Source organism: Aotus nancymaae, unplaced genomic scaffold, assembly GCF_030222135.1.
Source record: "Aotus nancymaae isolate 86718 unplaced genomic scaffold, 86718_ANA_hifiasm-v0.15.2.pri h1tg000062l, whole genome shotgun sequence".
NCBI lineage: Eukaryota > Metazoa > Chordata > Mammalia > Primates > Aotidae > Aotus > Aotus nancymaae.
Window position 1 is genome coordinate 7,952,824 of NW_026988476.1, and position 22,679 is coordinate 7,975,502.

The 22,679-nt window shown below is 48.1% G+C and overlaps 2 protein-coding genes across 2 annotated transcripts in view; one reads left to right on the plus strand and one right to left on the minus strand.

Moving 5' to 3' along the window:
• Nucleotides 1-1,299: 1,299 nt before the first annotated feature.
• FOXA1 (forkhead box A1) lies at nucleotides 1,300-7,187 on the minus strand. The gene is made up of 2 exons (XM_021674920.2): nucleotides 6,842-7,187; nucleotides 1,300-4,448 (listed from the first exon to the last, which is right to left on the minus strand). Exons 1-2 carry the CDS (start codon nucleotides 6,911-6,913, stop codon nucleotides 3,108-3,110), a joined length of 1,413 nt encoding a protein of 470 aa, XP_021530595.1. The 5' UTR covers nucleotides 6,914-7,187; the 3' UTR covers nucleotides 1,300-3,107.
• An 11,504-nt stretch (nucleotides 7,188-18,691) lies between these two features.
• The window catches only part of TTC6 (tetratricopeptide repeat domain 6), a 226,700-nt gene continuing 222,712 nt past the window's right edge, over nucleotides 18,692-22,679 (plus strand). Inside the window, exon 1 of the mRNA XM_064365726.1 lies at nucleotides 18,692-18,710. The gene's annotated coding sequence lies outside the window, so the exon portion shown is untranslated. The remainder of the gene's footprint in view (nucleotides 18,711-22,679) is intronic.

The window sequence follows — 22,679 nt, forward strand, 5'->3', positions numbered from 1 at the left end:
AGGCCGCTGGAGCCGTAACAAGGCGGCTGGCCTTCTTTGTTGACTTTTAGGTCCCGGGCTCAACAGGAGATTTATTCTCTAGGAGGGGAAAACGCCCAAACAATGAAGAACTAACTGCACTTGTCACCTCGAGATGCTTGCTGTCCTGCTCTGTCCGCCTTCCCTGGCAACCAGCTGTCCCGGACACCAACCCGCGCGCGTCCTAACGCGCGGGCGGCAGGTCGCATCGCCCAGAGGTGGCGGAGTGTGCGATCTGAGAACCGCGAGAAGCCCACGAGGTAGGGCTGATCCTGCAGGCTCCCCGCAGCCCAGCTCCTGAGGCAGGCCTCCAAAGTGCCCCCTTCCCCGCGTAACTAGAAAAAGTCTCCGGCAAGTAAGAGAGCAAGAGCTAAGGTTAACTTAAGCTTTGTGGGGTGAAGGCAAGGCGCTGATGTTTCTATTACGTTGAAAAGGAGAAAGGGGACAGCACAGAAGTTAGACATCTTAGATTTAGTGGGGGCGGGATTTTCAGGCCCAAGTCCACGCCTTTATATTACATTTGGAAGCTGAATTTGCCAACGTTTGTTTACCTTATGTAAATATGAGTAACTGTTGGGATTGGAAGCTTTTTCCTCTCTTGGGGACTTTAATGTCCTTCCGAGGCCTCCAAATCAGGGTTTGAAATTACTCAAAGTAGTAATTTCCCTCCTCTCTTCCTTTCATTAGTTGAAGTGAGCTGGGGTGTGGGATTTCTGGATTTTTCTCAAGTGCTACATGGCACCCTTTCGCTCATATGGGGAGGCAATTACGCTATAATTAGGCGACTCACACAGCTCTTTTTTTTATCTTGTCCCCGGTGTGGAGTGGGGAGCTCAAAGTAAAGGCTGTCCAAGTTCAAGCCCTGGTGAGGATGGAGTTCATACACAAGGGCTCAGGCCTCTGCTTGAGCTGGTGTTGTTATTGTTGATGTCAATCCGAACAAGACTTACAAAGAAATAGGTGGACTGGAAAGTGAGCCTGCTATCAAAGGAGATTAATCATTTTGTGATCCCAAGCAACTATGGGGTGTGAAGTTGCATTTAAAAGCCCTTAGAAGGCAAACAAATAATCAACTTTAAGCACTTAGGAACGATATTTTTGAATAAAAATTTTAAAAATATCTTCACAAAATGCAAAATAGCGGCCAACCTAAATTGTCTTGTCGGCACAACGCTGCCCCTGCCAGAGCGAATTAACTCCCCTCCTCCCACCTCCTCCAGAGCTACCCTGATGGCTAAGTTTTGTTTCTCTTTTAATGAGAAAAGGGTTCAGGAGCCTCTGTTGGAGACAACTTAATTCTATCAGCCACAGCTGATATTTTATTTCATTGGAAGAATTCTCAGATAAAGGAAAGTGGTACATTGGGGAAGGAGGAAAGGTAGTTAAATTAATATTTGATTTTGTAGTGGAAAGGCTCAAAGAAAACACAGAAGGCTTAAGCCGGTGTGAGAAAAAAAATGAAGTAAACATCACTGGGAACAAAGAATCATAAAAATCTCAATTCTTGGAGTATTAATTCAATTCATGCACTTTACTTGAATTTCTTTCATTGCTTTTTACTAGATACACATTCATTAAAATCACAGACAAAACCATTTTATTTTTGTTTTTGTCATTATATTCAGTTCTAGAATTCGAAAGATATCATATTTAGAATATCCACTTCGGATTTAGTTAAGTGAAGAAAAATAACAGAAATCCTCTTTTGTTAACATTTGATTTATTTAAAGTCCTTAACTGCAAATGATCAAGAACATTTTCCACGGCTTAAAATCTCGTATTATTTTTGTTATTTAAATCAAAATACTTTTAATTACAATCACATTGATAAAAATTAACATTTTCATTTGTAATTTTAACCATCATTTAAAGCAATTTCAGCTGTAAAGGAAAAGAATAAACCATGCAATAAATTAACATTGAGAAAGCAAAAAGAAATAATGATGAAACCCGTCTGGCTATACTAACACCATGTCCAACTGTGGAAAGTGCATTAACACTGGATGAAACAAGCACATGATAGCAATGATTAAAATGGCCACAATTAATAGGATTTTGGAATCTTGGACCACGTTTTGAAATCCGGCTCCCTATAACTTATCGCTCCTCCAACATCGTAATATTCCATTTTTCTGGAAAAAAAAATTCTTTAAATGGTATACACCCATAGAAGCTAATTTTATACGTTATGTGACCTCATGACATGACCATGGCACTCTGCAAAGCAAGAAGCAGAGTTCTGGAGGGCAATTCCTCAGGAATTGATTCCCAGGGCAGTCTGTGGGTAGAGAGGACAAAGGGGCTGGGGTCCTTGTAACTTTTTGGTCAAGTAACTCTTGAGAATGCATCATGTATATCACCTATCTATTACCTCTATATGTTGTGTAAATATATGAAGGATGTCTACACATCTGAGCATGTGCATAATCAAGTTCATACACAATATATGTATTTCATTTAAAGACGTCTGCTATCTGTATGTATCAGAAATGTAAACTGAAAAGCAAATGGCTCTGATGTTTATAATCTGTTTATGTCTTGCTACATAACAGCAGTATTGTCTTTCAATACTTTTACGAGCCTCTAGTGTATACTTGTTTCTTCACCATTTCAATTCTTATGGTTAAGAGTATTGCCACAGACCTGTAAACTCGTAGGGGTTCAGGTAAAGAGGAGGGAAAAGCACAAACAAATATTTTACAAACTTGACCATCTTCCTTTTTTGTTTTTTTTTAAATAACCCTGCACAGACTAGAATGTTGTCTGGAGGGGAAAGAGGGAAGAAAAGGAGGGGGGCAAGGAAGGAGGAGAATTTCATATATACACGTGTGGATCATTAAACTTCCTAGGAAAAAAATTGTTGGTTTGGGGTTGTCTTTGCAGTAATATACACAATGAGTTTTCAATACAATAATAAAGTAACAGTCTTTTGCACTGGGGGAAAGGTTGTGCATGAAAAATGAAATAAAAATAGTTGTTGGGATTTTATGATGCTGTTGTCGGTTTGGTTTGTGTTTTGTTTGCTGTTGAATTTTTTCATTCTTGCTACCAGCATGGCCATGCCAGACAAACCCCCCAGTCCCGGGGGGTTAGGAAGTATTTAGGACGGGTCTGGAATACACACCTTGGTAGTACGCTGGCTCCAGGGCTGAGGGCTCGATGGGGCTCCTGGTGGTCACTGAGGCGCTGCCAAGAGGCAGGCTGGCGGGCAACGTAGAGCCGTAAGGCGAGTACTGCAGTGCCTGCTCGTATGCCTTGAAGTCCAGCTTGTGCTGCTGCTCCGAGGAGGACATGAGGTTGTTGATGGAGAACGGGTGGTTAAAGGAGTAGTGGGGGTCCCCTTTCAGGTGCAGCTGGGACTCGTGGGGTGCCAGGCCGTGTGCTGGGTGAGAGGGGGGCACAGAGGCCAGCGCCCCGGGCCCGGAGCTTATGGGGGGTGCAGAGGAGGAGGCTGGAGTCTTCAACTCCGAGGCGCCCCCTGTCGCAGTCGCCCCACTGTGGTCCAGAGTCTGGGGGCTGGTGGCGGGCCCAGGGACCGGCGCGCCCTCTAGCTGGCCAGCCTTCCCGTGCACGCCCCGGTGGAGAGGCGAGTCGGCGCTGGGGTTAGCGGCGCCGGAGGGGTCCTTGCGGCTCTCAGGGCCGCCCTTGGTGCCACCGCCCCCACTCCCGCTCGCGCCGCCGGCCCCCGGCTGCTTCTCGCACTTGAAGCGCTTCTGGCGGCGCAAGTAGCAGCCGTTTTCAAACATGTTGCCGGAGTCCGGGTGCAGCGTCCAGTAGGAGCCCTTGCCCGGCTTGTCCGGGGAGCGCGCCACCTTGACGAAGCAGTCATTGAAGGACAGTGAGTGGCGGATGGAGTTCTGCCAGCGCTGCTGGTTCTGCCGGTAATAGGGAAAGAGGTCCATGATCCACTGGTAGATCTCGCTCAGCGTGAGCATCTTGCTGGGCGCCTGCTGGATGGCCATGGTGATGAGTGAGATGTAGGAGTAGGGCGGCTTGGCATGCGGGTAGCTGCGCTTGAACGTCTTGGCGTCGCCGCCGCCGCCCGCGCTCCTGCGGCCCAGGTTGGACGGCGCGTACGCCATGGGGCTCATGCACGGGTTCATGGCAGCCGCGTAGGGGCCCAGGCCGTTCATGGAGGCCGCCGGCTGCGAGCCCATGGTGCCCATGCCGCCGGGGCTCAGTGCCGTCCCCATGGCCGTCACGCCGGCTGCCGTCATGGTGTTCATGGCACCTGCCGAGCCCCCCGCCATGCCGGCTACCGCGCCGGGACTCAGGCCGGCCCCCAGGCCCGGGTTGGCATAGGACATGTTGAAGGACGCTGGGGTCATGTTGCCGCTCGTGGTCATGGTGTTCATGGTCATGTAGGTGTTCATGGAGTTCATGGAGCCCAGGCCTGAGTTCATGTTGCTGACCGGGACGGAGGAGTAGGCCTGGAGTGGAGACAGCGAGTGAAGAGGCCCCAGAGGGCAGGGTTAGTGGTGGGCGCAGGACGGCTGCCGCCCGGAGCGAACCCGGAGGCAAGTGCAGAGCATTTCTGCAGAACACGAGACACCCCCACCCGGGGCAAACGGCTAGGCGCCCTCCCCAGACTGAGCAAAGACGTCTTGCACGGCAGGGGGAAAATCCTAGCACGGCAGGCATGAAAAGATAAGCGCTCACAGAAAATATGTCCCCAGGAAGATGTGTAATCGCCTTACACGCCAGGCTCAGGGGCTAGCTTCCAGGGCCCCTTCATCGCCTCCTCCATCCACACCCGGCAGTATCCCAAGTCTCCACCTCAACCAGCCTCAGCAAATCTTTCTTTGGGGCAAATCGTCTTTAAAACTCCAAAAATAGCATTAATCTCTGATCCTCTGCTTATTCACTTCACCCTTAGGGTGCAATGGGTTCCATGTCACAAGCCCACTGGGGTGGACCACAGGGAACCACCAGCTCCACGCCCTCTTCGCCTGAGTCTGTAGGCCTGGCTGACCACACAGCGGTTTCGGTTGTTCTAGGAGGCTGTTAATGAAACTCCCTGATAGAGCAAATCATCTATGGACGTGGGCCCCCCTGAATCATTTATTTCCCGACCACTGGCTTTACTGTCCTAGGAGTTTATTGCCTTTGGTGACTTTTTGTTGTTTATCATATTTATAAGTAGTGTTTTCTACCTACCTGTAGCAACTGTAATGTTAAAAGGGAAGCAAACTCAGAAATTAAATAAGTTTTGGAAAAATAAAACTAAAAACAGATCTATAACAGAAAGGGCTGGGAGGGGGTGCCATAATAATCTCAATGTGCTATATACTTTTGATTTTAACGTGACTTTACATGTACACCGCTGCAAGCTATTCAGAAACTTGCATTAATTTTGTCACCACTTAAAGTCCCGTTTGAAAAATTTGGTCACACAGTTTGTCAATACAAATCATTTTTTCCCCATACTGAAACATTGCTGATGATGATTTCAATGCCTGGCTTTTGAAACTCCGTGAGTAGTACTGAATAATTTAAAATTCTAAAATCAAATTCTACTTATTTTCTCTTAATGCTATTGTATTTACTAATTCTCAGCTTTAACATGTAAGAAAGCACTTTTCGATAGGGGTCTTGATAGAATGGCGGGGTCGAGATGACTGCATCAGAATTAAACCTCTGGAAGACCTCTGAGCTCCTTTTAAAATCATCAACAAGCGAAAATCCTTATCCATAGCAATGTGGGGAAGCATTAGGTACAGTATTTTAAAAATACAGAACCTAGGGATGTTAAAAAGTACTTCTCTAATAATTTAATAAGGAATAATTACATCCTTAAGTTTATTTTCATCAGCAAATATTGAGTCCATTTGAAAACAGGAGAACAAATAGGTTTAAACAGGAACACCCACTAAACTATGGTATGCAAATAAACTCAGAAATAAACTTGTGAATATATGAATCTAAATAAATTAGTTACCATCAAAATATTACCTGATTCTATATTTTTCTGTCCACATCTTAGAAGTATTTTTTACTTTGGGGTTTTATTTTCTTTCTCTCTTCCCCAAATTATCCCAGGCAGTTCCAATACGCGTTTTCAATAATGGTAATTAAACTTTTGGGGGGTAATCGCCAGCTGTTTCCAGAAAAATACTTTTAATAGGTGGCAGTTCTGCCTGTACCTGGTTTTCCCTGTAATCCTTTTATGCACATTGTAAAATAAACCCCAAGAACGTGCCACTAAGGGGACAATGAAGAGAAACAGGTTCTGGGCCCGGAGTTCTGAAGAATATTCTGGTCGCACTAGCGCCACCCAGCGGTTTTAGAGAAGAGGGAACACACTTCTCCCCAAACAGGGCTTTTGAAGAACAAGTTTTACGAAATTTAGAGATCGTTTCATTATTGAGACACCCAACTTAGCGTCAGGGCGCTTTAATTAGAAGAGGTTTGCGAATTAAACGGCGGGAGGAAGAGGTCGCCTTGCGAGCGTGCTCCGGCTTTCTCAGAGTTGCTTCTAACTCTTGCCCGCGCTCTCCCGCCCGCGGCACCCAGGGCCCGGCTCCCGCTCCCCCTCTCCGCTGGGAAGAGGCAAGTGCTTTCCAGCACCGCTGTTTTCAAAGCCTAGAGTTTCCTAAAACTCTCTCGCCTGCTGCGAGAGTCGGGACAGACCAGGGCAGCAGGTCCCGCTTCCAGGCCCGGCCGAGGCCCGGTCGGGGCCACACCAGCGGGCAGGCAGCGGTGGCACCGAGGAGGCGCCCCCGGCCCGCCTGCCCGCCCTGCCCGGCGCCCACCGTTCCCCGGCCTCCCCCAGCACGGGCTCCAGGGGCGCCCCGCCAGCCGCCCGCCTCGCCTCGCCTCTCACCTCCTGCGTATCCGCGTAGTAGCTGTTCCAGTCGCTGGTCTCATGCCCTTCCATCTTCACAGTCCCTAACATCCTGGAGCCACCCAGCCCGACGCAACCATCCAGCCCTGTGCAAAGCGACGGGCGGCCGCGCGGCGCGGGGCGGGGGAGGGGAGCCGAGCCGCTGCAGTCACCCGAGCGCCCGCGCGGGCCCAACGCCACCCGGGCGAAGAGCAAGTCCGGAGCTGCGGGGCGCGGCGTGGGCGGCGGCGGCGGCGCGGCGGGCGGGGGCAGCGCAGGGGGCAGGCGGCTGCCGCGGAGCGCGGCGCCGGGGAGCGCCTCCGCGGGAAGTGAGCGGGCGGCCTCTGCGAGGCGAGTGCAGTTGAGCTGATGTGGATCTTACGTCGCTCGAGTGCCCACCTCCTCGTCCTCTCCCCATTTGTCCGCCGCACAAAGACGCTCGCACCTACAAAGCCCGAGGTGCACCTGCAAGGCGGCCGCCTGCCAGTCCGGCCGCCGCGCCTCCCGCCCCGCCACGCCGCCGCCGCCGCCTCGCGCCCCCTCCCCTGAGCCCCCTCCCCCAAGCCCGGCCCTCACTTTGTTTGCAAAGCAGTGTAATTGGTTTAAGCCCGGAGGCTAGGGAAAGAGGGAAATGGGGTGGGAGGGGGGTGTAACCCCCTTTGGAAAAAGAAAAAATAGGCGGGGCCGGGCAGGCGGGCTAGGGCTCTGGATGGGAATCTCGCAGCCAGAGAAGGCCGGGGCAGTGGCGTCGGAGCCCGGGCTTAGAGACCTTGTGGGCTAAGTGACCCCGGGGTCCCTCCCCAGAGGTACTGGCCACCCTCCGAGCTCGGACTGTGTCCCAGTCTTGCGCCCCTCCTGCTCCCTTCTCCCTCCTTCCTGATTCCTGACTCAAAGTTCAACCCCAGGAGACGAGAATACAGACATTTTTTTTTTTTCTTTCCTCCTGGGCCTCAGACTAGAAAAGGGAAAAAAGCCCCACTTCTGCTTCGTCACTAGAAACCCGGTCATCTGAGTCAGCCAAGCCAAATGACGTTAGGCCGACCTGAGCTCCTGGCTAGCAGAGCGGAGGCGCTGCCACAAACTCGTACCTGCGGCTAAGAGCAGGTGAGTCACCCGCACCGGTTTATATCTTTATGACATAACTTTTTTTTTTTCCTGCGCCTCGGTCCGCTCCTCTCCCCTTGTCATCTGTAGCGACCATAAAGAGGAAGAAATAGAGCAGATGTCTGTGGGATAGGGCAGGCGGACCCAAGTCGGGCCGTCCTCCCTCTGCCGGGCTCCTCCTCCCGCCCCCCTTCAGCAGCCTCAGGGACTGAGCTGGAGACGACCGTCTGGTTTCTGATAGGAAAAGGTCAGGGGGAGGGGACATCTCCCATAACACGCGCATTAGCTGGGAGAGCAAGGGCCCGGGCGCGGGAACGCATCTGCCCTGCAAAAGAGGTTCCAGGCAGAAGCCTGAGATGCCTCGCAGGGGCGTTTGATCCTGTCTGTGACCCGGAGAAGCCGAGCTGGGATCTCAGGGGCTCGCTTGGTTCCTAATCGGTTCTGGACGTCGGTGGGAGAGTCTCCCCCACGCAGAGTCTCTTGACTTTCATGGGGCCCTGGGTGGCGGATTGCCCACTTGTCCTGGCAGAGAGAACTACTGAAGTGACTGGGTGATAGGCAATAAGTTGGTGATAGGTTGGGAAATGGTGCGTGTGTTTCTGAGTGTGTGATCGTTTGTGTATTTCTGAGCAGGTGTGACTGAGTGTGTTAGTTTCTGAGTGTCTGTGACCCTGTGTGTGTTGTACTGCCTGTAGAAGCACTAGGTTCCCTTAAGTAACAATAAAATAAAATTTTTCTAAAGTAATTAAGAATCCGCAAAATCTTGTTTAGCAAAGTTTTTAAACTGCTATTAATCTCAATTTAAGAAATGTGTTTTAACTTGTCTTCCAAACAAATATCTTTTTCCCTGAGCTTTGTTCTTTTAAATCTCTCTTACTTGAAATCTGGCAAAAGAATCACTTTAAGTCCCTGAACCAAACAAATCTCTTAAGTCAGCAGGGGAGCAGAGAGGGTGAAGATGTGCAGTTAAGGAAATAAGAAAAGATAAAAGCATTGGATTACAACTTTTTTTTTTTTCAAAAAGGGTGGTGGGTGGAAACGTCACATCATAAGGAAAGGAATGAGTGAAATTAACTTCACGTGGAACTCAGTAGGGCAGGAACTCTCCCTAATGCAACCTGCTCCTGTAATTGAAAGTTGTCCCATCAGTTTGTGTAAATGTATCTGCGAATTGTGTGTCAGAAACTAATTCTTTTGTGCAAAGTTTCCATCAGCAGCTTACTTTAGTTCCATTTGTAAAGTACACGGATGCTTAGCTTCCTCGGCCTGATGGGGGTGGGGGGACTTTCAGTGCTAATGAGCTTCCTTGTTCCTTCTGGAGGTGATTCTCCAACTCTCTTAGCTCTTCAATAAAATCGAGCAAGTCTAGGGTATTTTCTACCAATAGTAACAATTTATAGATAGTAATGGCTTTTATGGTGCACAAAAATCTGGTGCTTTAAGCGGGGTTAAAACACTGTCACCTTACGGGAGGGGGTCAATTACAATATCAAATATTCTTTTAGCCCATCTTCCAAACCTATTAAGTCTAATCTTAAAAAAAGAAAACAAACTGACTTAAGAAAAAAAAAATCCACTGTTCATAGCGTGATGGCCAAAGCGGAATTTCTTCTAGGCTTCTTCAAAGCCCAAGACCGGTGGTGCAGAATGGACTCTGCCAGCTTCAGAGCCTTAATGCAGCTCAGGGATCACAGGTTCGCGGCCTGGGGGTGGGGGTGGGGATGGGGGCGCAGATTTCCACGAACACAGCGCCTCCTGTTGTGGAGAGGGATCGCTGAATTTTTCCGGAGGCACCTCCAGGGAGCACCGCCAGGCGATACTGGGTTGAACTCCGCACGCATACCACAGCCAGGAATTTATGTTCTTAGCGCCTAGGCCAAGGTGGAAGGAGAGATGGCAGTTCCTCCAGCTCCCAGACTCTCTCCATCTTAGTGGCCGCACTCCAAGACACCTAACAAATTTAAGAGGTGAGGTTCCAGTGTACCCAAATGCCAAGCAGTCACTTTCCCCGAGGTTTAAAAGCGAATCAGCAGGGTCGTGTTGGGTCTTTGACTTGGAAATGCATACATACATACATAAATTAATGCTGCTGTCTGGAGATTGCTGGCCAGTCGGTAGCCAAGTCCAGCGGCTGCAGGCTGCTCTTTTCCAGCCGCTTTTCCCAAACAGGCACCTACACTATTGCAAACTGTGCTTTGCAAGGATTGTGCTGCTCGTTGGAGGAAACCAGGCCTGCCTTCAGCTCTGGGGAGGCTGGGTGGACTCAGGGCAGGGTACCGACGAGGGCAGACACGTGGCGTCTCCTGGGCTAAACTTGCCAGGGTAAGCCCGGGTCTGCGACAGCCTGGGACGGTCTGGGTCGCCGAGAGGGCGGGCTCCTCAAGTGGAGGGAGCCGTGGCAGTGAGGACGGTAGGGTGCGCGGGTACTCCAGGTGGCCGCCCGCGGAGGAAGCGGCTCCGCCCTTCCCGGAAGCTGCGCCTGCTACACCCGTGGGGCCTGCTCCCGGCGCGGTCCCGCAGTACCCGGGTGGCACTCGGTCCTTTGACCACTCTGGGCTGCCTCAGCTTACACCTCCCAGCAGAATCCGGCTGGGAGCCCCTTCCGCAGATATTCACCAGGCAGGGAGAAGCAGAGGACGACGACGGCGGAAGGTGGAAGGAAAGGCCGCGGGCTCCGGCCTCGGTCCCAGCCGGCGGCCTCTCGCGGCGACCGGGTCTTTCCCATTTAGCAGGACCGCAGGGTGGCAGAAAGCAGGACCCGGGCCGGCGGGGCTCTGCGGTCCCACTGGAGTCTCTCCAGGGCTTCCCTCTGTGGCTGCCCTCGCCTCCCGCTTTCCTTGCCTACCCTTCCCCGGACCGGGTTGTTGTCAGGTGGCGGCCGCAGCGGCCCAGACACGCTTGGTGTGGGGTGGTCCGAGTTCCCCCGCGGGCCCCCGCCCCCCACCCAGATAAGAAGCTTAAGTCCTCCTTCTGCAAGGGAGAATCGGATGCAATGAAACTAAGACCTGTGGTCGTTAACACGGTTCAAAGCCGACCCCGACTGGGACCCGGCTCAACTTAGAAGTGAGGAGGGCCTGGGACGCTGGAAACAACGGGTCACATTTGCTTGTGCCTGGCCTTCGCAGTTGGAGGTGTGCGCCGAGGTGGGCAAGGGGCCAGGGCGCCGCAAGACAGCGGTCCCCAGCGCGAGAGGAGAAGCAAGGGCCGGGCCAGGGTTCGAACTCGGTTCCCTCGCTGCCTTTTTATTTTTCTTCCTCATACCTTCCTTCCTCTCTCCCTTCCTTCCATCATTAAATCTTTAAGGGATTAATTCACAACTTTCTAGTGTGTAGGGGCCCTGGGACTACTTGACGGGGCTTTGCAGGCAGTTCTGTACAGAGTCATATCCTTTCCCAGCTGTGTGTGCATGTGCGTGTGGGTGTGCCTGTGTCTGTGTCTGTGTGTGTAAAAGCAACACACAAACATATCCCAAGCTTTGGCTTATTTTGTTGAAGCAAACGAACAAAAACAGCCACTGGGTTTGTCCTTTCCCCTACTGCTGCCTAAGCGCCGCCAGGTTTCTGAGCGGCCCCGGGCGCGGACCTAGCTCACCTGCAGCCGGATGTCGGAGCCGGAGCTGTTCCCCACCCGGCCTCGCCCGCGGGCGACAAAACCGTCCCTCTGGCCGTGGGAGAGCATCGCCTTGCCAAAATCAACTCGCATTTTCATGTATTCAAATGAGAAAGATTGAAAAAGGAGATTTCCCCTGCTGGGCAATCGATAGCCTTGGAAGGAAGAAGTGCCCCCCAGGCCCTCGCGGAGGACGGGAACCCACCTCCCCCGAGGCCCCAGGAGCCGGTTATGGTGCCCCTGCCCAGGTCTGGGTCCCTGTGGCCAACGCGTATCTCCTGGTCGCTGTGGCCCCCGAGTTACTAACTGTTTTGTTCAAACCGGTCAGCGCCTGTTGGAGGATGTGCTCAGCCCCAGCCGGTCCCTCCTCAACCAGCCGATCCCCTTCCTGGGGAGCGCGGTCTCCGCTCCGTGCTGCTCAAAGGATCCTCAGGCTTTCCCGGACCTCTACTTTAAAACCCGTAGGGGTAGGGGCCTAGGGAAGGGAGTGGCAATGCACGCTTCCCACAAAGAGTTGGAAAATTAGAGGGAAAGGTGACTGCTCTTAGGTTTGCGTTAGAGCAAAAAGGACCTGAGCAGTTGAGGTCCTACTAGGTGCCACAGACTCGATAGAGTGCTTTGAGATCCCGGCGTTTCCCCACCGGCATACTGCTCTTGTGTGCAAGAGCTGAGAGGCTGGAAACCTGGGTGAGGGTACGTCAGGACCAGGATTCCTCTCCATCAGCAGAAGCCCGCGTTAATGGAGAGCAGCAGTGGAAGCAGAGGGACTTGGAAAAGTCAACTATTTCATCTCTTGCCTCAAAGCTGGCAGCTTAAACCTAAATCTTTCCTGAAGGGTCAACCAGTGTTTAGCTTCTCTGTCCCAGGCCAGCCAGCGCCCTCCAATCTACTCGCACCCTTCCCTCCACACACCCAGGGGCTTTCCCAGGGTCTCTCAGTTGTCCCTGGTGGTTTAACTTTTGCTATTCATATGTGATTACCCTCAAATTACATAGCACTGTTTAACAGATGCTTTAGTAATAATGTCATATCCTACACTTGGAAAGAAAATGAAAATATATTCTGCGAGCAGTTTTTCATTGTATCAGCTTTCTGATGTCCCCCCAAATTTTAAAATTACGCTTTGGACTGCCAACTAATTTACTGGCATGCCTAGAGGGAGGTTACATTCATTACTTAAAATTAAAATTCGACTGGAGAGCACTGTTGGGTAGCTGCTTCTGGGACTTCCAGGAGCTATTCCAAGAGCTAACATCAGAGAAAAGTTTTGTTTTAAGAGTCGTGCATTTGTGTGATTTTTTTTTAAAAAAATTTCCTTGTTCTATGGATCACAGAAGAAAACTGCTTAGCTCACCTTGCAGTGAGTTTGCTTTTAACTATGAAGCAGTCTCATTGGCAGCATTTGCTTTTGCTAGATGACTAGCCAGATTTGCAGGAACTCTGACCACTTTCTAAATGCTGTAATTTTGGTTGCCTACCAGAATCATAGATCAAAGTAAAGAAATGCAACAGCCACCACTGGATACTACCTGTGATGGCAAGTCCAGAGCAGACTCCTGGAGTCCCTGTTGAGAATGTTGCAGCCTTTCACAAACAACTGAGCCCTGCCCTCCTTAGGTCCGCACCTTGCTCTGGATGCCTTGCCAGGTTCTTATCACATACTGAGCAAATTCCATTTGTTTCTTATTCATTTTTTCTCTCCCCTACTGGTCTAGTAGCTCCCTGAGGGTAGGCACTGCTGTGGTTCCTGCTGCCAGAGCAAAGCCTGTAGCATAGTAGACTTTCAATAAAGATTTGTTGAGTCAGTCATCTAACTACCCCAGCCCAGAGACTGGCCAGGCTAGCTCAATTCCTGAATCTAGAAACCATATCCACCACATCCAAAGTCCCCAAGTGAGAGAATCTGAGAGATTTGATTTAGCTAGGTGCACTAGGAAAACAAAGGTTTTGTGGAATGAATGGGCCAATGGACTGAGTGAAGAATTGGATGGGAAAGATGCTCTGGCACAGTGGACAGGGTCTCAGGTACCTGAGAACCTTGAGCTTCCAAACCCAGTGAGTCTGGCTCTTTCCCTGTCATCCATGATTGATTTTAACCAATATCATCGGGTGGCGTAACAAATAAATGCTTCCTTTCCTGGGTACCTGGACATGGGCAGAATCAGCAGCTTGCTCTGCCCATATAGGGCGGCCAACTTGTGGCCCAAAGTCAAATATTTTACTTTCCCTTGCTGTGAAAAGGCAGCAGCCACACCTTTCAATAGCAGACATTGACTAAAAGTTGAAGAACCCAATCAATTTCTTGTCAAGCTACACGTTTCACTAGGTGCTGGAAAGGAAACATCAGTGTTTAAATAATATGTTTAAATTGGCAAACAAATAAAGCTGAGCCCACGTAGTGAGGAGGAAAAGCTTTGCACTAGAGCTCTCTATTAGTTTGAGGCTGCGCTCCCGGCTTAGAGCACGCTGCATGTTCGTTTGGGCCCCTGCTCTGGGGGGCGCCTGGGGCTCTGCGAGCCTGCGGGGCCGGTTTGCGCAGCGAGCGTCACAGATGTGATCCTCCTTGGTGCCTGCCTCTTAGCTGGGGAGACTGAGACAGCGCACTTGAAATTACCAGGCGTTGACCTTAATTGCCTCTCTGTCTTGTATCATAAGATACAATGTATTATATTCTACTTAAGATACAAAGTATACATAAGATACAAAGTATTTTATTCTACATAAGATACAAAGCATACATAAAATACAAAGTATTTTATTCCACACACTTTCCCTGTGTAATGTAATGATTTCCTTAAAGTACCACCAATCTCAGAACATGCAGTGTTGTGGCAAGGTAATAACTGGAGACCCCTCGTGTCATTTTTTATCCTTAAATATTATTTGCCACGAAAGCCGGAGTTGGGAGTTGGGGGAGTCTTTACAAGAGTAAACGTGCCTACCTCCTCTTCTGGGTTGCTGTCACTCGGGAAGCCACAAGGCTGTGCGATCCTCCGGCAGCTTCTGATGTCTTCGATGTTCCTACCACCCCCCACTCTCCCACTGCGCGGATATGGGGTTCAGCTGTGGTTCAGCTGCTGCTGAGGATCTGCACCCCAACCATCCTGCTTTCAGATCCTCTTCTCCAAGCTGCCCCACTCGCACCCCAGTTACGAAGGTCGGGGAGTGGGGCTGGGAACTCCGGTTAAGCCTCACCCACCTTAGAGACTCAGGTTTCGAGTTTTAGCAGATCTGATGTAGATTTTTTTTTTTTTTTTTTCAAATGCTTTGGGGGATGCAGTCGGTGGCGTGAATCCCTCTCTTCTAATCCCACTGGCCTCCTCCCGCCAAAATACCTTCCATTGTGAATTGCTGGTCTCCACTGACCTCCTCGTGACCCTCCCCCGTACATCCCCACCAACAGAAGTGGTTTCAATAAATAAAACCCAGTGCTGGGGTTGAAGGTCAGTTTACACTGGAGCAGGAGCTTCACAAACTCCTGCAGGTGCTGGATGGGAATAAACCACCCTAAGAGATGAGAGAGAGGAAGAGAGAGAAAGAGAGAGAGAGAACAAGAATAGGGAGGTGGGGGCGGGGGGAAGTGAAGAGTACAGAAGCTGTGTGGAGATGCAGACCCGGTGTTAGAATTAGGGTGGGGCAACATGGTTCTGAGGTTGGCCCCAGTGCTGCTGACCTCTAATATGCTAAGAAACCCCAGCCAGGCTCTCTGTGCTGATGTTTCTTTTTTTCCCAAGTGAGGTGCTTGGACCCAATGTCTGGGTTCTGGCAATGGTCAGTTGCAGGAACAAAGTCTGGAGTAGTGGCTGGCATGAGAGTCAGCCCTGACAACCTCACCCAGGGAAATGAGGAACCTAAGAAGGAAACTGCTATGGTGATTGTGGTGGTGGGTGGCTCAGCTCCAGAAGTGGCAAAGTGACTTTCCAGGAGGGGAGGAAGACTCTGGGATAATTGGTACTACAAAAATTTCCTTCCTTTTTGCTGAATATCCAGGTTTGTAGTCCATGTTTTATGGTAAATTTAGGGCAAAAGCTTTCCTCCTTTTCACTGCTGGCATCTCCAAAGACAGGAGCAGCAGCAGAAGAGTGAGAGGCCAACCTGTCCTTCTAAGTTCTAAGCCCAGGCAAAGCCTCCTCAGGGAGGCGAAGGCTCAGTGCTCTGCACACTCCCCTCTGTAGAGCTGGCAGTCTCAGGCCACTTGTGTCTGAGGGTGAAGATCTCTGAAACTTTGTCTTTTTCATTAGACAAACTTCACTGGGGCATATTCCATGCAATCAGCAATGCAGCCGGGGATGTTCAATGCAATTACCGCTTGGAATCAGACCTGGATTCCAATCTGGATCCTGCAGGGGACTAGCTCTCTCAGCCTTCACCCAACTGTAAAATGGGCATGGGAGTACCCACCTCATACCAGTTGAGTGTAGATTGAGTATGCAATAAGTGGTAACAAAAAGAGCCTTCACAGAATTCTGGGGGCCTGGGCAGTGCTGGATGCTGAGATATGTAGCGGCGGGCGCTACCGACCAAGTGTGCCTCCCATACTCCCCCTTCTAGATCTTTTGCCTGTGGTCACCATTCCTTCTCTGTGATGTTGCAGTTCCTCCAGGCTACAGTCCAGGAGGAGGAGAGAGCTCTCCTGTGGGAACTGGGCCCTGTGGCTGGGAGGAAGTCTCGGTGTCCACCAGGACCCTGCCTGGAACTTCCCAATTTCCTTGACTGGCAGAGTCACTCTCCATGCAGTCAGTGATGGATGACAAAGGAAATGCACCATCTGAAGGAGATCCAGAGACTGCATCAAGCTCACATTAAGAACCTTCTGGAGGAAGGTGGTTCAAGGGGAGAGGAGATGAGAGGTCTTGAACCTCCTACCGTTTAGGTCCTGCTGAACCCTGCTGGGGTACCAGAACAAACTGTCCTTCCCTCTACTCATAGGTGAGAGAGGGAAGATCCCTCCCTAAGAGTCTGCCTGTGTCTTTCCTGGGCTCCTGAGAGGATTCTTGGAGCCCACCTGAATTTACTGACAGAACTTGTAGGCATTGGGTGTCTGGGCACACCTCTCTCAAAGGCTCCGGACATTGCCCCGGCTGTGTGTATATCAGGCAAACATGGGGCTGTGGCTTGGATCTAGGAGGTACCTGGGAAGGAGAGGGGAGATGAGAAAGAGAAAGCAAATGAAGTCTGGGCTTCTGAGAGGCCAGTCCACCCTCAGCACCTGAACTTAGGGAGAACTGACATGAGAAAGCAACCTCTTGATTTCACCTAGACACTTTCTCCTTCCTCCTCTGCCCTTCTCATGGACAGTTAGAACCACTTATAACTCATTTAGAGAAGTATACGTAGACATTTTCTAAAATCCTGAAAACCCATGACATCATTATCAAGGAAGCTTTAGTTGCTGTCTTCAAAAATTATTTGATTTAAATTCCCTCTAAGTTTCTTCTTGGGAGTTGAAGTCCATCTGAAATGAAGCAAGCATGCTGGGCTTATGGTGTATTCTTCAAATATTAAAGACTTAAATGTTACCTTGCATGTGCAAGAAAGCTTAGTGGGATGCTAAAGTTTAATTAAGACAGACAATATAGTCTGAAAAGACTAAATCACAGAGGGGTTTCTGTGATTTGTCTGCTCACATATAGATATGTCTGCTCAAGTTAAGACTAGAAATTGATTAAACCTTCCTATTGATGAAGTTTGGGATGGCTGCAGTTCAGCTGTGGATACAGGACTCTTTCATGAGAAATGTCCCACAAATTTTTAACAGGGCTTGGATGGGCTAAGAAGGTCCTGAGTACCAGCTTCAGTAAGTTTCTGAATTCTGCTCCACTCAGTAATCAGGATCCAGGTGGATAAAATAAAATATTTCCTTCACTGGAAAACAGAAAAACAACACATCTTCAAAGCTTATTAATTTTTCTTGGATTGGTATGTGGGTAGGTGAATATAGGGGAAGTGGGCTGGTACACAGAAGTCTCAGGCTGTGATCCCTGGCTAAATGCAGCTTCTGTTTTTACAGCTTACTTGGGAGAGCTGTTAGTTTTTCTAAGCATAAACCAGTCATTGGTTCTCTAAGCTCAATGTTTAGGCTACAAAGCACATACAACAGTCTTACATACCTATCTTTAGAAAAGGAATGACTCTGACCTCAAACTCAGCAAAATCTCTAGTGCATTACCATAGCTGGAGAACATCTAAGCAAAGCCCTTTGGAAGTGTAAAGTGTAAATGGAATGCTAGACATCAGCCGCTACCTCCAAGAAAAATAAATCCTTAATTCCCCGCCAAGTACACCTGCTTTGGACCAGACTCATTAGTGTTCCTTGTATCTTTTATTTTTCAAATGAGTAGTTTTACTCAGTTTTTTTTCTTTCTGCTCAGTGCTTGCTATTTTTATCTTGCCTTAAGAACCCTGAGGTCATGCCCCAGTGCCAGACTTCCAAGGTGCTCCAAAGAAGAGTGGTAGCTGACATCCCAGGGGTACATTCCTGAACTCCATAAGCTTAAATGTTAGAATCTCATTGGAGTTTGGCATCTGGAGGGAAGCCTGGCAGATGTTAATTAGGTTGCCATGGGGAAGGTGAGATGAGCAGGTGCTTGGAGAAGGCTGGAGCACCCTATGGCACTGGAGCTGTCTTGATGTTTGTTTCTGTGGATCAATGGCAGTACAGTAGGGGACTCTGCTGGTTATTCTGTTATGCCTCCAGCTCCCCACTTTGCCAAGTTCTCCATAGGCCACACTACTTAGTCTTCCTTGCCTTTGGACTTTCAAATGGGTTTGACCAATGAAGGACAATGATGCAGGACTGAAGGGCAGGAGGGTAGAGTGGTAGGAGTATGTAGGCCTCCTGCTTTCTCCCTGCCTCACTGTGGGTTTGTCCTTTATTTCCCTTCTCTGTGTCTACAGTCGCATCAGCAGCCCCTCTTCCACAGTTTCAGCTTTCACCAGGCTGTTAACGCCTCCTTTCCCTACCTTGTCCATTCAGATTAAAAGTGGCAATAACTTCCTAATATTGCTAGACCTTGATTGACTCATTTTCTCTTGTTAGTTCCCTTTGATCCCACCTTCAATTTGTTTTCCCCCAGGAAAACCCTTTTTTGTGTGCCGTCTGTTTTCTGTGGGGACCTGATTGATGAGGAGAGGAATGAGGATTCATGGAAGTGAGGTACAATGTGTTCAGTTCTTTCCAGTTCATCCTCATCCTGTAAGTAATCAAAAGGCTCTACTCCTTCCCCATCACCATCTTGGAGTACAGCCATGAAGCCTCCAGGATTTCTGTGGTGGCTGGTTTCTGCAGGAAAGGCTGCATATGGGTCTAGCAGGGGAGCGAACTCTGAGTTTATTTGCATTATATTTGCCTTTTAATTTGCTAATTTGCATTTGACATAATTGTTAAAGTAACTGATGCTAAAATCAAATATTGATAGTATCAAGGTTTTGTTTTTTTCCTTCAGTGAACTGAACTTTGCTATGAATCAAGGACTGAGACTTTTGCTAGTGGTGAGTTGTGTTAATAGAAGCAGACACTAAACTAGGTCCAGTGACTGAGGGGCTCATGGGAAATGTCCTTGTGTGTTCCACAAGGCCTCAGCATCTTTGGCTCCTCATCTCTAGAACATTAAGTCTAGAGCTCAGTTCTTTTCAGGTCTGTCTGTTAACAACTCAGTCTTGACTAGCTAAACCAGTGACATTATTTAGGTTTGACCATCAATGAGAATTCCATATGCCAACATTGTGCTAGATACTAAAGATACTAAATTGAAGACAAGATTCTGCCTTCTAATGATTAAAACAATGTTTCAATATTATTATTTGAAAATTTTGCATACTTCTATGTGGAAAAAGTTCATAAAAGTGGAATTTCTTGGTTAAAATACTTGCAAGTATTTAATCTTTTTTTTTTTCTTTTTTTGAGACAGGGTCCTGCTCTGTTGCCCAGGCTGGAGTGCAGTGGTGCAATCATAGCTCACTGCAGCCTTGGACTCCTGGGCTCCAGTAATCCTCCCACCTCAGCCCCAAAGTAGCTAGGACTACAGGTGCGTGCCACCATGCCCAGCTAATTATTAAATTTTTCTTGTAGAGACAGAGTCTTGCTATGTTGCTCAGGCTGATATATTTAAGCCTTTTGAGACATTTTGCTATATGACATCTAGCAGTATGCCCTCAGAAATCTATGAGTAATCCTGTTTCCTTACTCTCATGCACACACTCTATTACTAACTTTGTAATTTGATTGATGAAAATTGTATAACATTGTTTTAATTTGTATTTATGTAATCAAGTTGAATATTTTTCCATTTCTTTTGGCCATATTTCTTCTTTTGGGAACTGCCTATTTTCACCTTCATTAGCCAGTTGAAAACTTGGAGTGTCTACTTCTCATCTACAGAATATCGATCCCATGTCTGCCATAAGTGTCATATAATTTTTTTTTTTTTTTTGAGATGGAGTTTCGCCCATTACCCAGGCTGGAGTGCAATGGCACGATCTCGGCTCATCGCAACCTCCGCCTCCTGGGTTCAGGCAATTCTCCTGCCTCAGCCTCCTGAGTAGCTGGGATTACAGGCACGCGCCACCATGCCCAGCTAATTTTTTGTATTAGTAGAGACGGGGTTTCACCATGTTGACCAGGATGGTCTCGATTTCTTGACCTTGTGATCCACCCACCTCAGCCTCCCAAAGTGCTGGAATTACAGGCTTGAGCCACTGCACCCGGCCGTGTCATATAATTTTTACCAGGTTTTTATTTGCATTTTAATTTTATTTTTTAATACATAATACAAATATTTCAAAAATCTCTATTTTTATTTATAGTTTCTGCCTTTTATGGTTTAGTGCTTACGAGTTTTTTTTGTTGTTGTTGTTTCTTGAGACAGCATCTCTCTCTGACACCAAGGCTGGATGGAGTTCAATGGTAAGATCCTGGCTCACTGCAGCCTCGATCTCCTGGGCCTAAGCAACCCTCCTACCTTAGCCTCCTGAGTAGCTGAGACTACAGGTTCACACCACCACACCTGGCTTTGTGTGTGTGTGTGTTTTGTAGAGACAAAGGTTTCACCATGTTGCAAAGGCTGCTCTTGAACTCTAGGCTCAAGTGATTTTACTGCCTTGACCTTCCAAAGTGCTGGAATTACAGGTGTAAGCTACTGCACCTGGTTAGTGCTTGCAAGTCTTATCTATACAAAATCAAAATATTTCATCCAGTTGGAACTTATTTAGTCCATAATTTGAAGTAAAGACATGATTTTAATATTTATTTCCCAAGTATTTAAACCTTTAGGCAGGCTCTAATTGTGAGGAGCCTAAAATTCTCTTTGGAGAACTGTGTTTGGACTTTGTTCTGTGGTGATGCATCAAAGCTGTGGAAGCTGGAAAGTCACACTGGCCCTGCTTTCACTCACGCTATAGTGAGTTACAGGGGTCTTCAAAACCAGGTGGCAAGAGGACTGGTAGATGGTGGTTGGAGAGCGGCAAAAACTAGAGGAAATCATAGTGTTTCAATGACTATTGAATGATTTTATGCTGCTCTTTTGAGTCTTATTCCCCTCTCTTTAAGATGATACTAGAAGTTATGAAGGCATTATGATATCAAGAAGTTTGAAATACCTTTAAATCAATAACTAACTTCTCCTCCTCCCACTTCTTCTTCTGTCTCCCACTCCCACCTTTTTAAAAATGAAACTAGATCTGCCAGTCACAGTGACTTGTGCCTGTAACACAGGCACTTTGGGAGGCCAAAGTCGGAGGATTTCTTGAGCCCAAAAGCTCAATCCTGGGCAGCATAGAGACTCCCATCTCTACAAAACATAAAAAAAAAAAAAAAAAAAAAAATTAGTGGGGCATGGTGGCACACTCCTGTAGTTCCAGCTACTTGGGAGACTCAGGCAGGAGGATTGCTTGAGCCTGGGAAATCAAGGCTGCAGTGAGCCATGTTTGCCCCACTGCCAACCAACCTGGGTGACAGAGTGAGACCCTGTCTCAATATATAGATAAACAAACAAACTAGACCTAGAATAGAGGTTCCTAGCACAGTATTACTAACTAGGGGACCTCAGGTGAATTCCTTAATCTTTTTGAACAATATCTTATCTGTACAATGAAGATGATAATACTACCTAGGTTCCCTGGATTGTATTATCTTATGATATGGATACTTGAGTCCTTAGTTACTGTTTTTTGATTACGTAAAGTATTAATGAAAAATATTTATTGTTTTTTGATTATATGAAGTATTAATCAACAATATTTATTTGCCATTTAAATTGTTTCCTGACTATATGATAGACGTATTTCAAGGTTGCATTAATTTAAAATATTTTTTCAGTTTAGGAACATGGGCTGTATATTATTTTTGTGCAGCATTTGGGATAGTACCATGAAGTTTTAATCACTTCACAAGCACTTTGGCTATTTGCTTCTTATTTTAATTAGCAGGGAAAAGCAATTTAGTCCTGGCCTGAAGAGGCTACTCCCACACTTAGAGTAAAGCTGCCCATACAGAGTGCTCACAGGGCAGTGAGATGAATGCAATGAAACCACAGGGTTGGCAGATCCTTTTCTGTAGAATGCTTCTCATCTTGAGAGCATTCGGCAACCATTCTTGAGCACATTGTGTTAGGGAGTGAAATAACAGACCTGAGAGCTTAGATTATGATCTCCATTTTACAGATGAGCATGCAGAAACCCAGAGAGGGAAAGCAACTTGCCCACATGGTAAAGCTATGTGTCACAGCCTGGCTTTCTCTGTTTCTAGAGCAGGAGCTTCCTTCTCAGAGGCCTGAGGATGCCTTGAGTGCATCAGTCCAAAGCTGGGCTGTTGAGAGGCCCCTCTCTAGGGAACTGTGGAGCACAAGACTTTTATCTTGAACTTCTGGGAAACATGTTGCTCTCTTCCAGCACAGATCTCATGGAGCCTCTCTAGAATGTTTCTTATTTTGACTATTCATGACAGTAAACTCCAGTACATTTTATCTGCCAGTCTCTCCACCTCATTTTTTTAATTGCCTGAGTATTTGGAGAGAGAGGGGTTGTTATAGTGTAGAGAAATATAAAATAAACGTGTGCGGGCCTGCTTAGTGTACTGAGCAAAACACATTCATCTACACTATTTTCTCTAATTGGTTTTTCTTTTTCT

Excerpts from the sequence above, each read along its gene's own strand:
- FOXA1 (XM_021674920.2), bottom strand. The coding sequence starts at position 6,913 with ATGTTAGGGACTGTGAAGATGGAAGGGCATGAGACCAGCGACTGGAAC. Across the intron at positions 4,449-6,841 it reads ACTACGCGGATACGCAGGAG|GCCTACTCCTCCGTCCCGGT; the intron begins GTGAGAGGCGAG and ends TCTCCACTCCAG.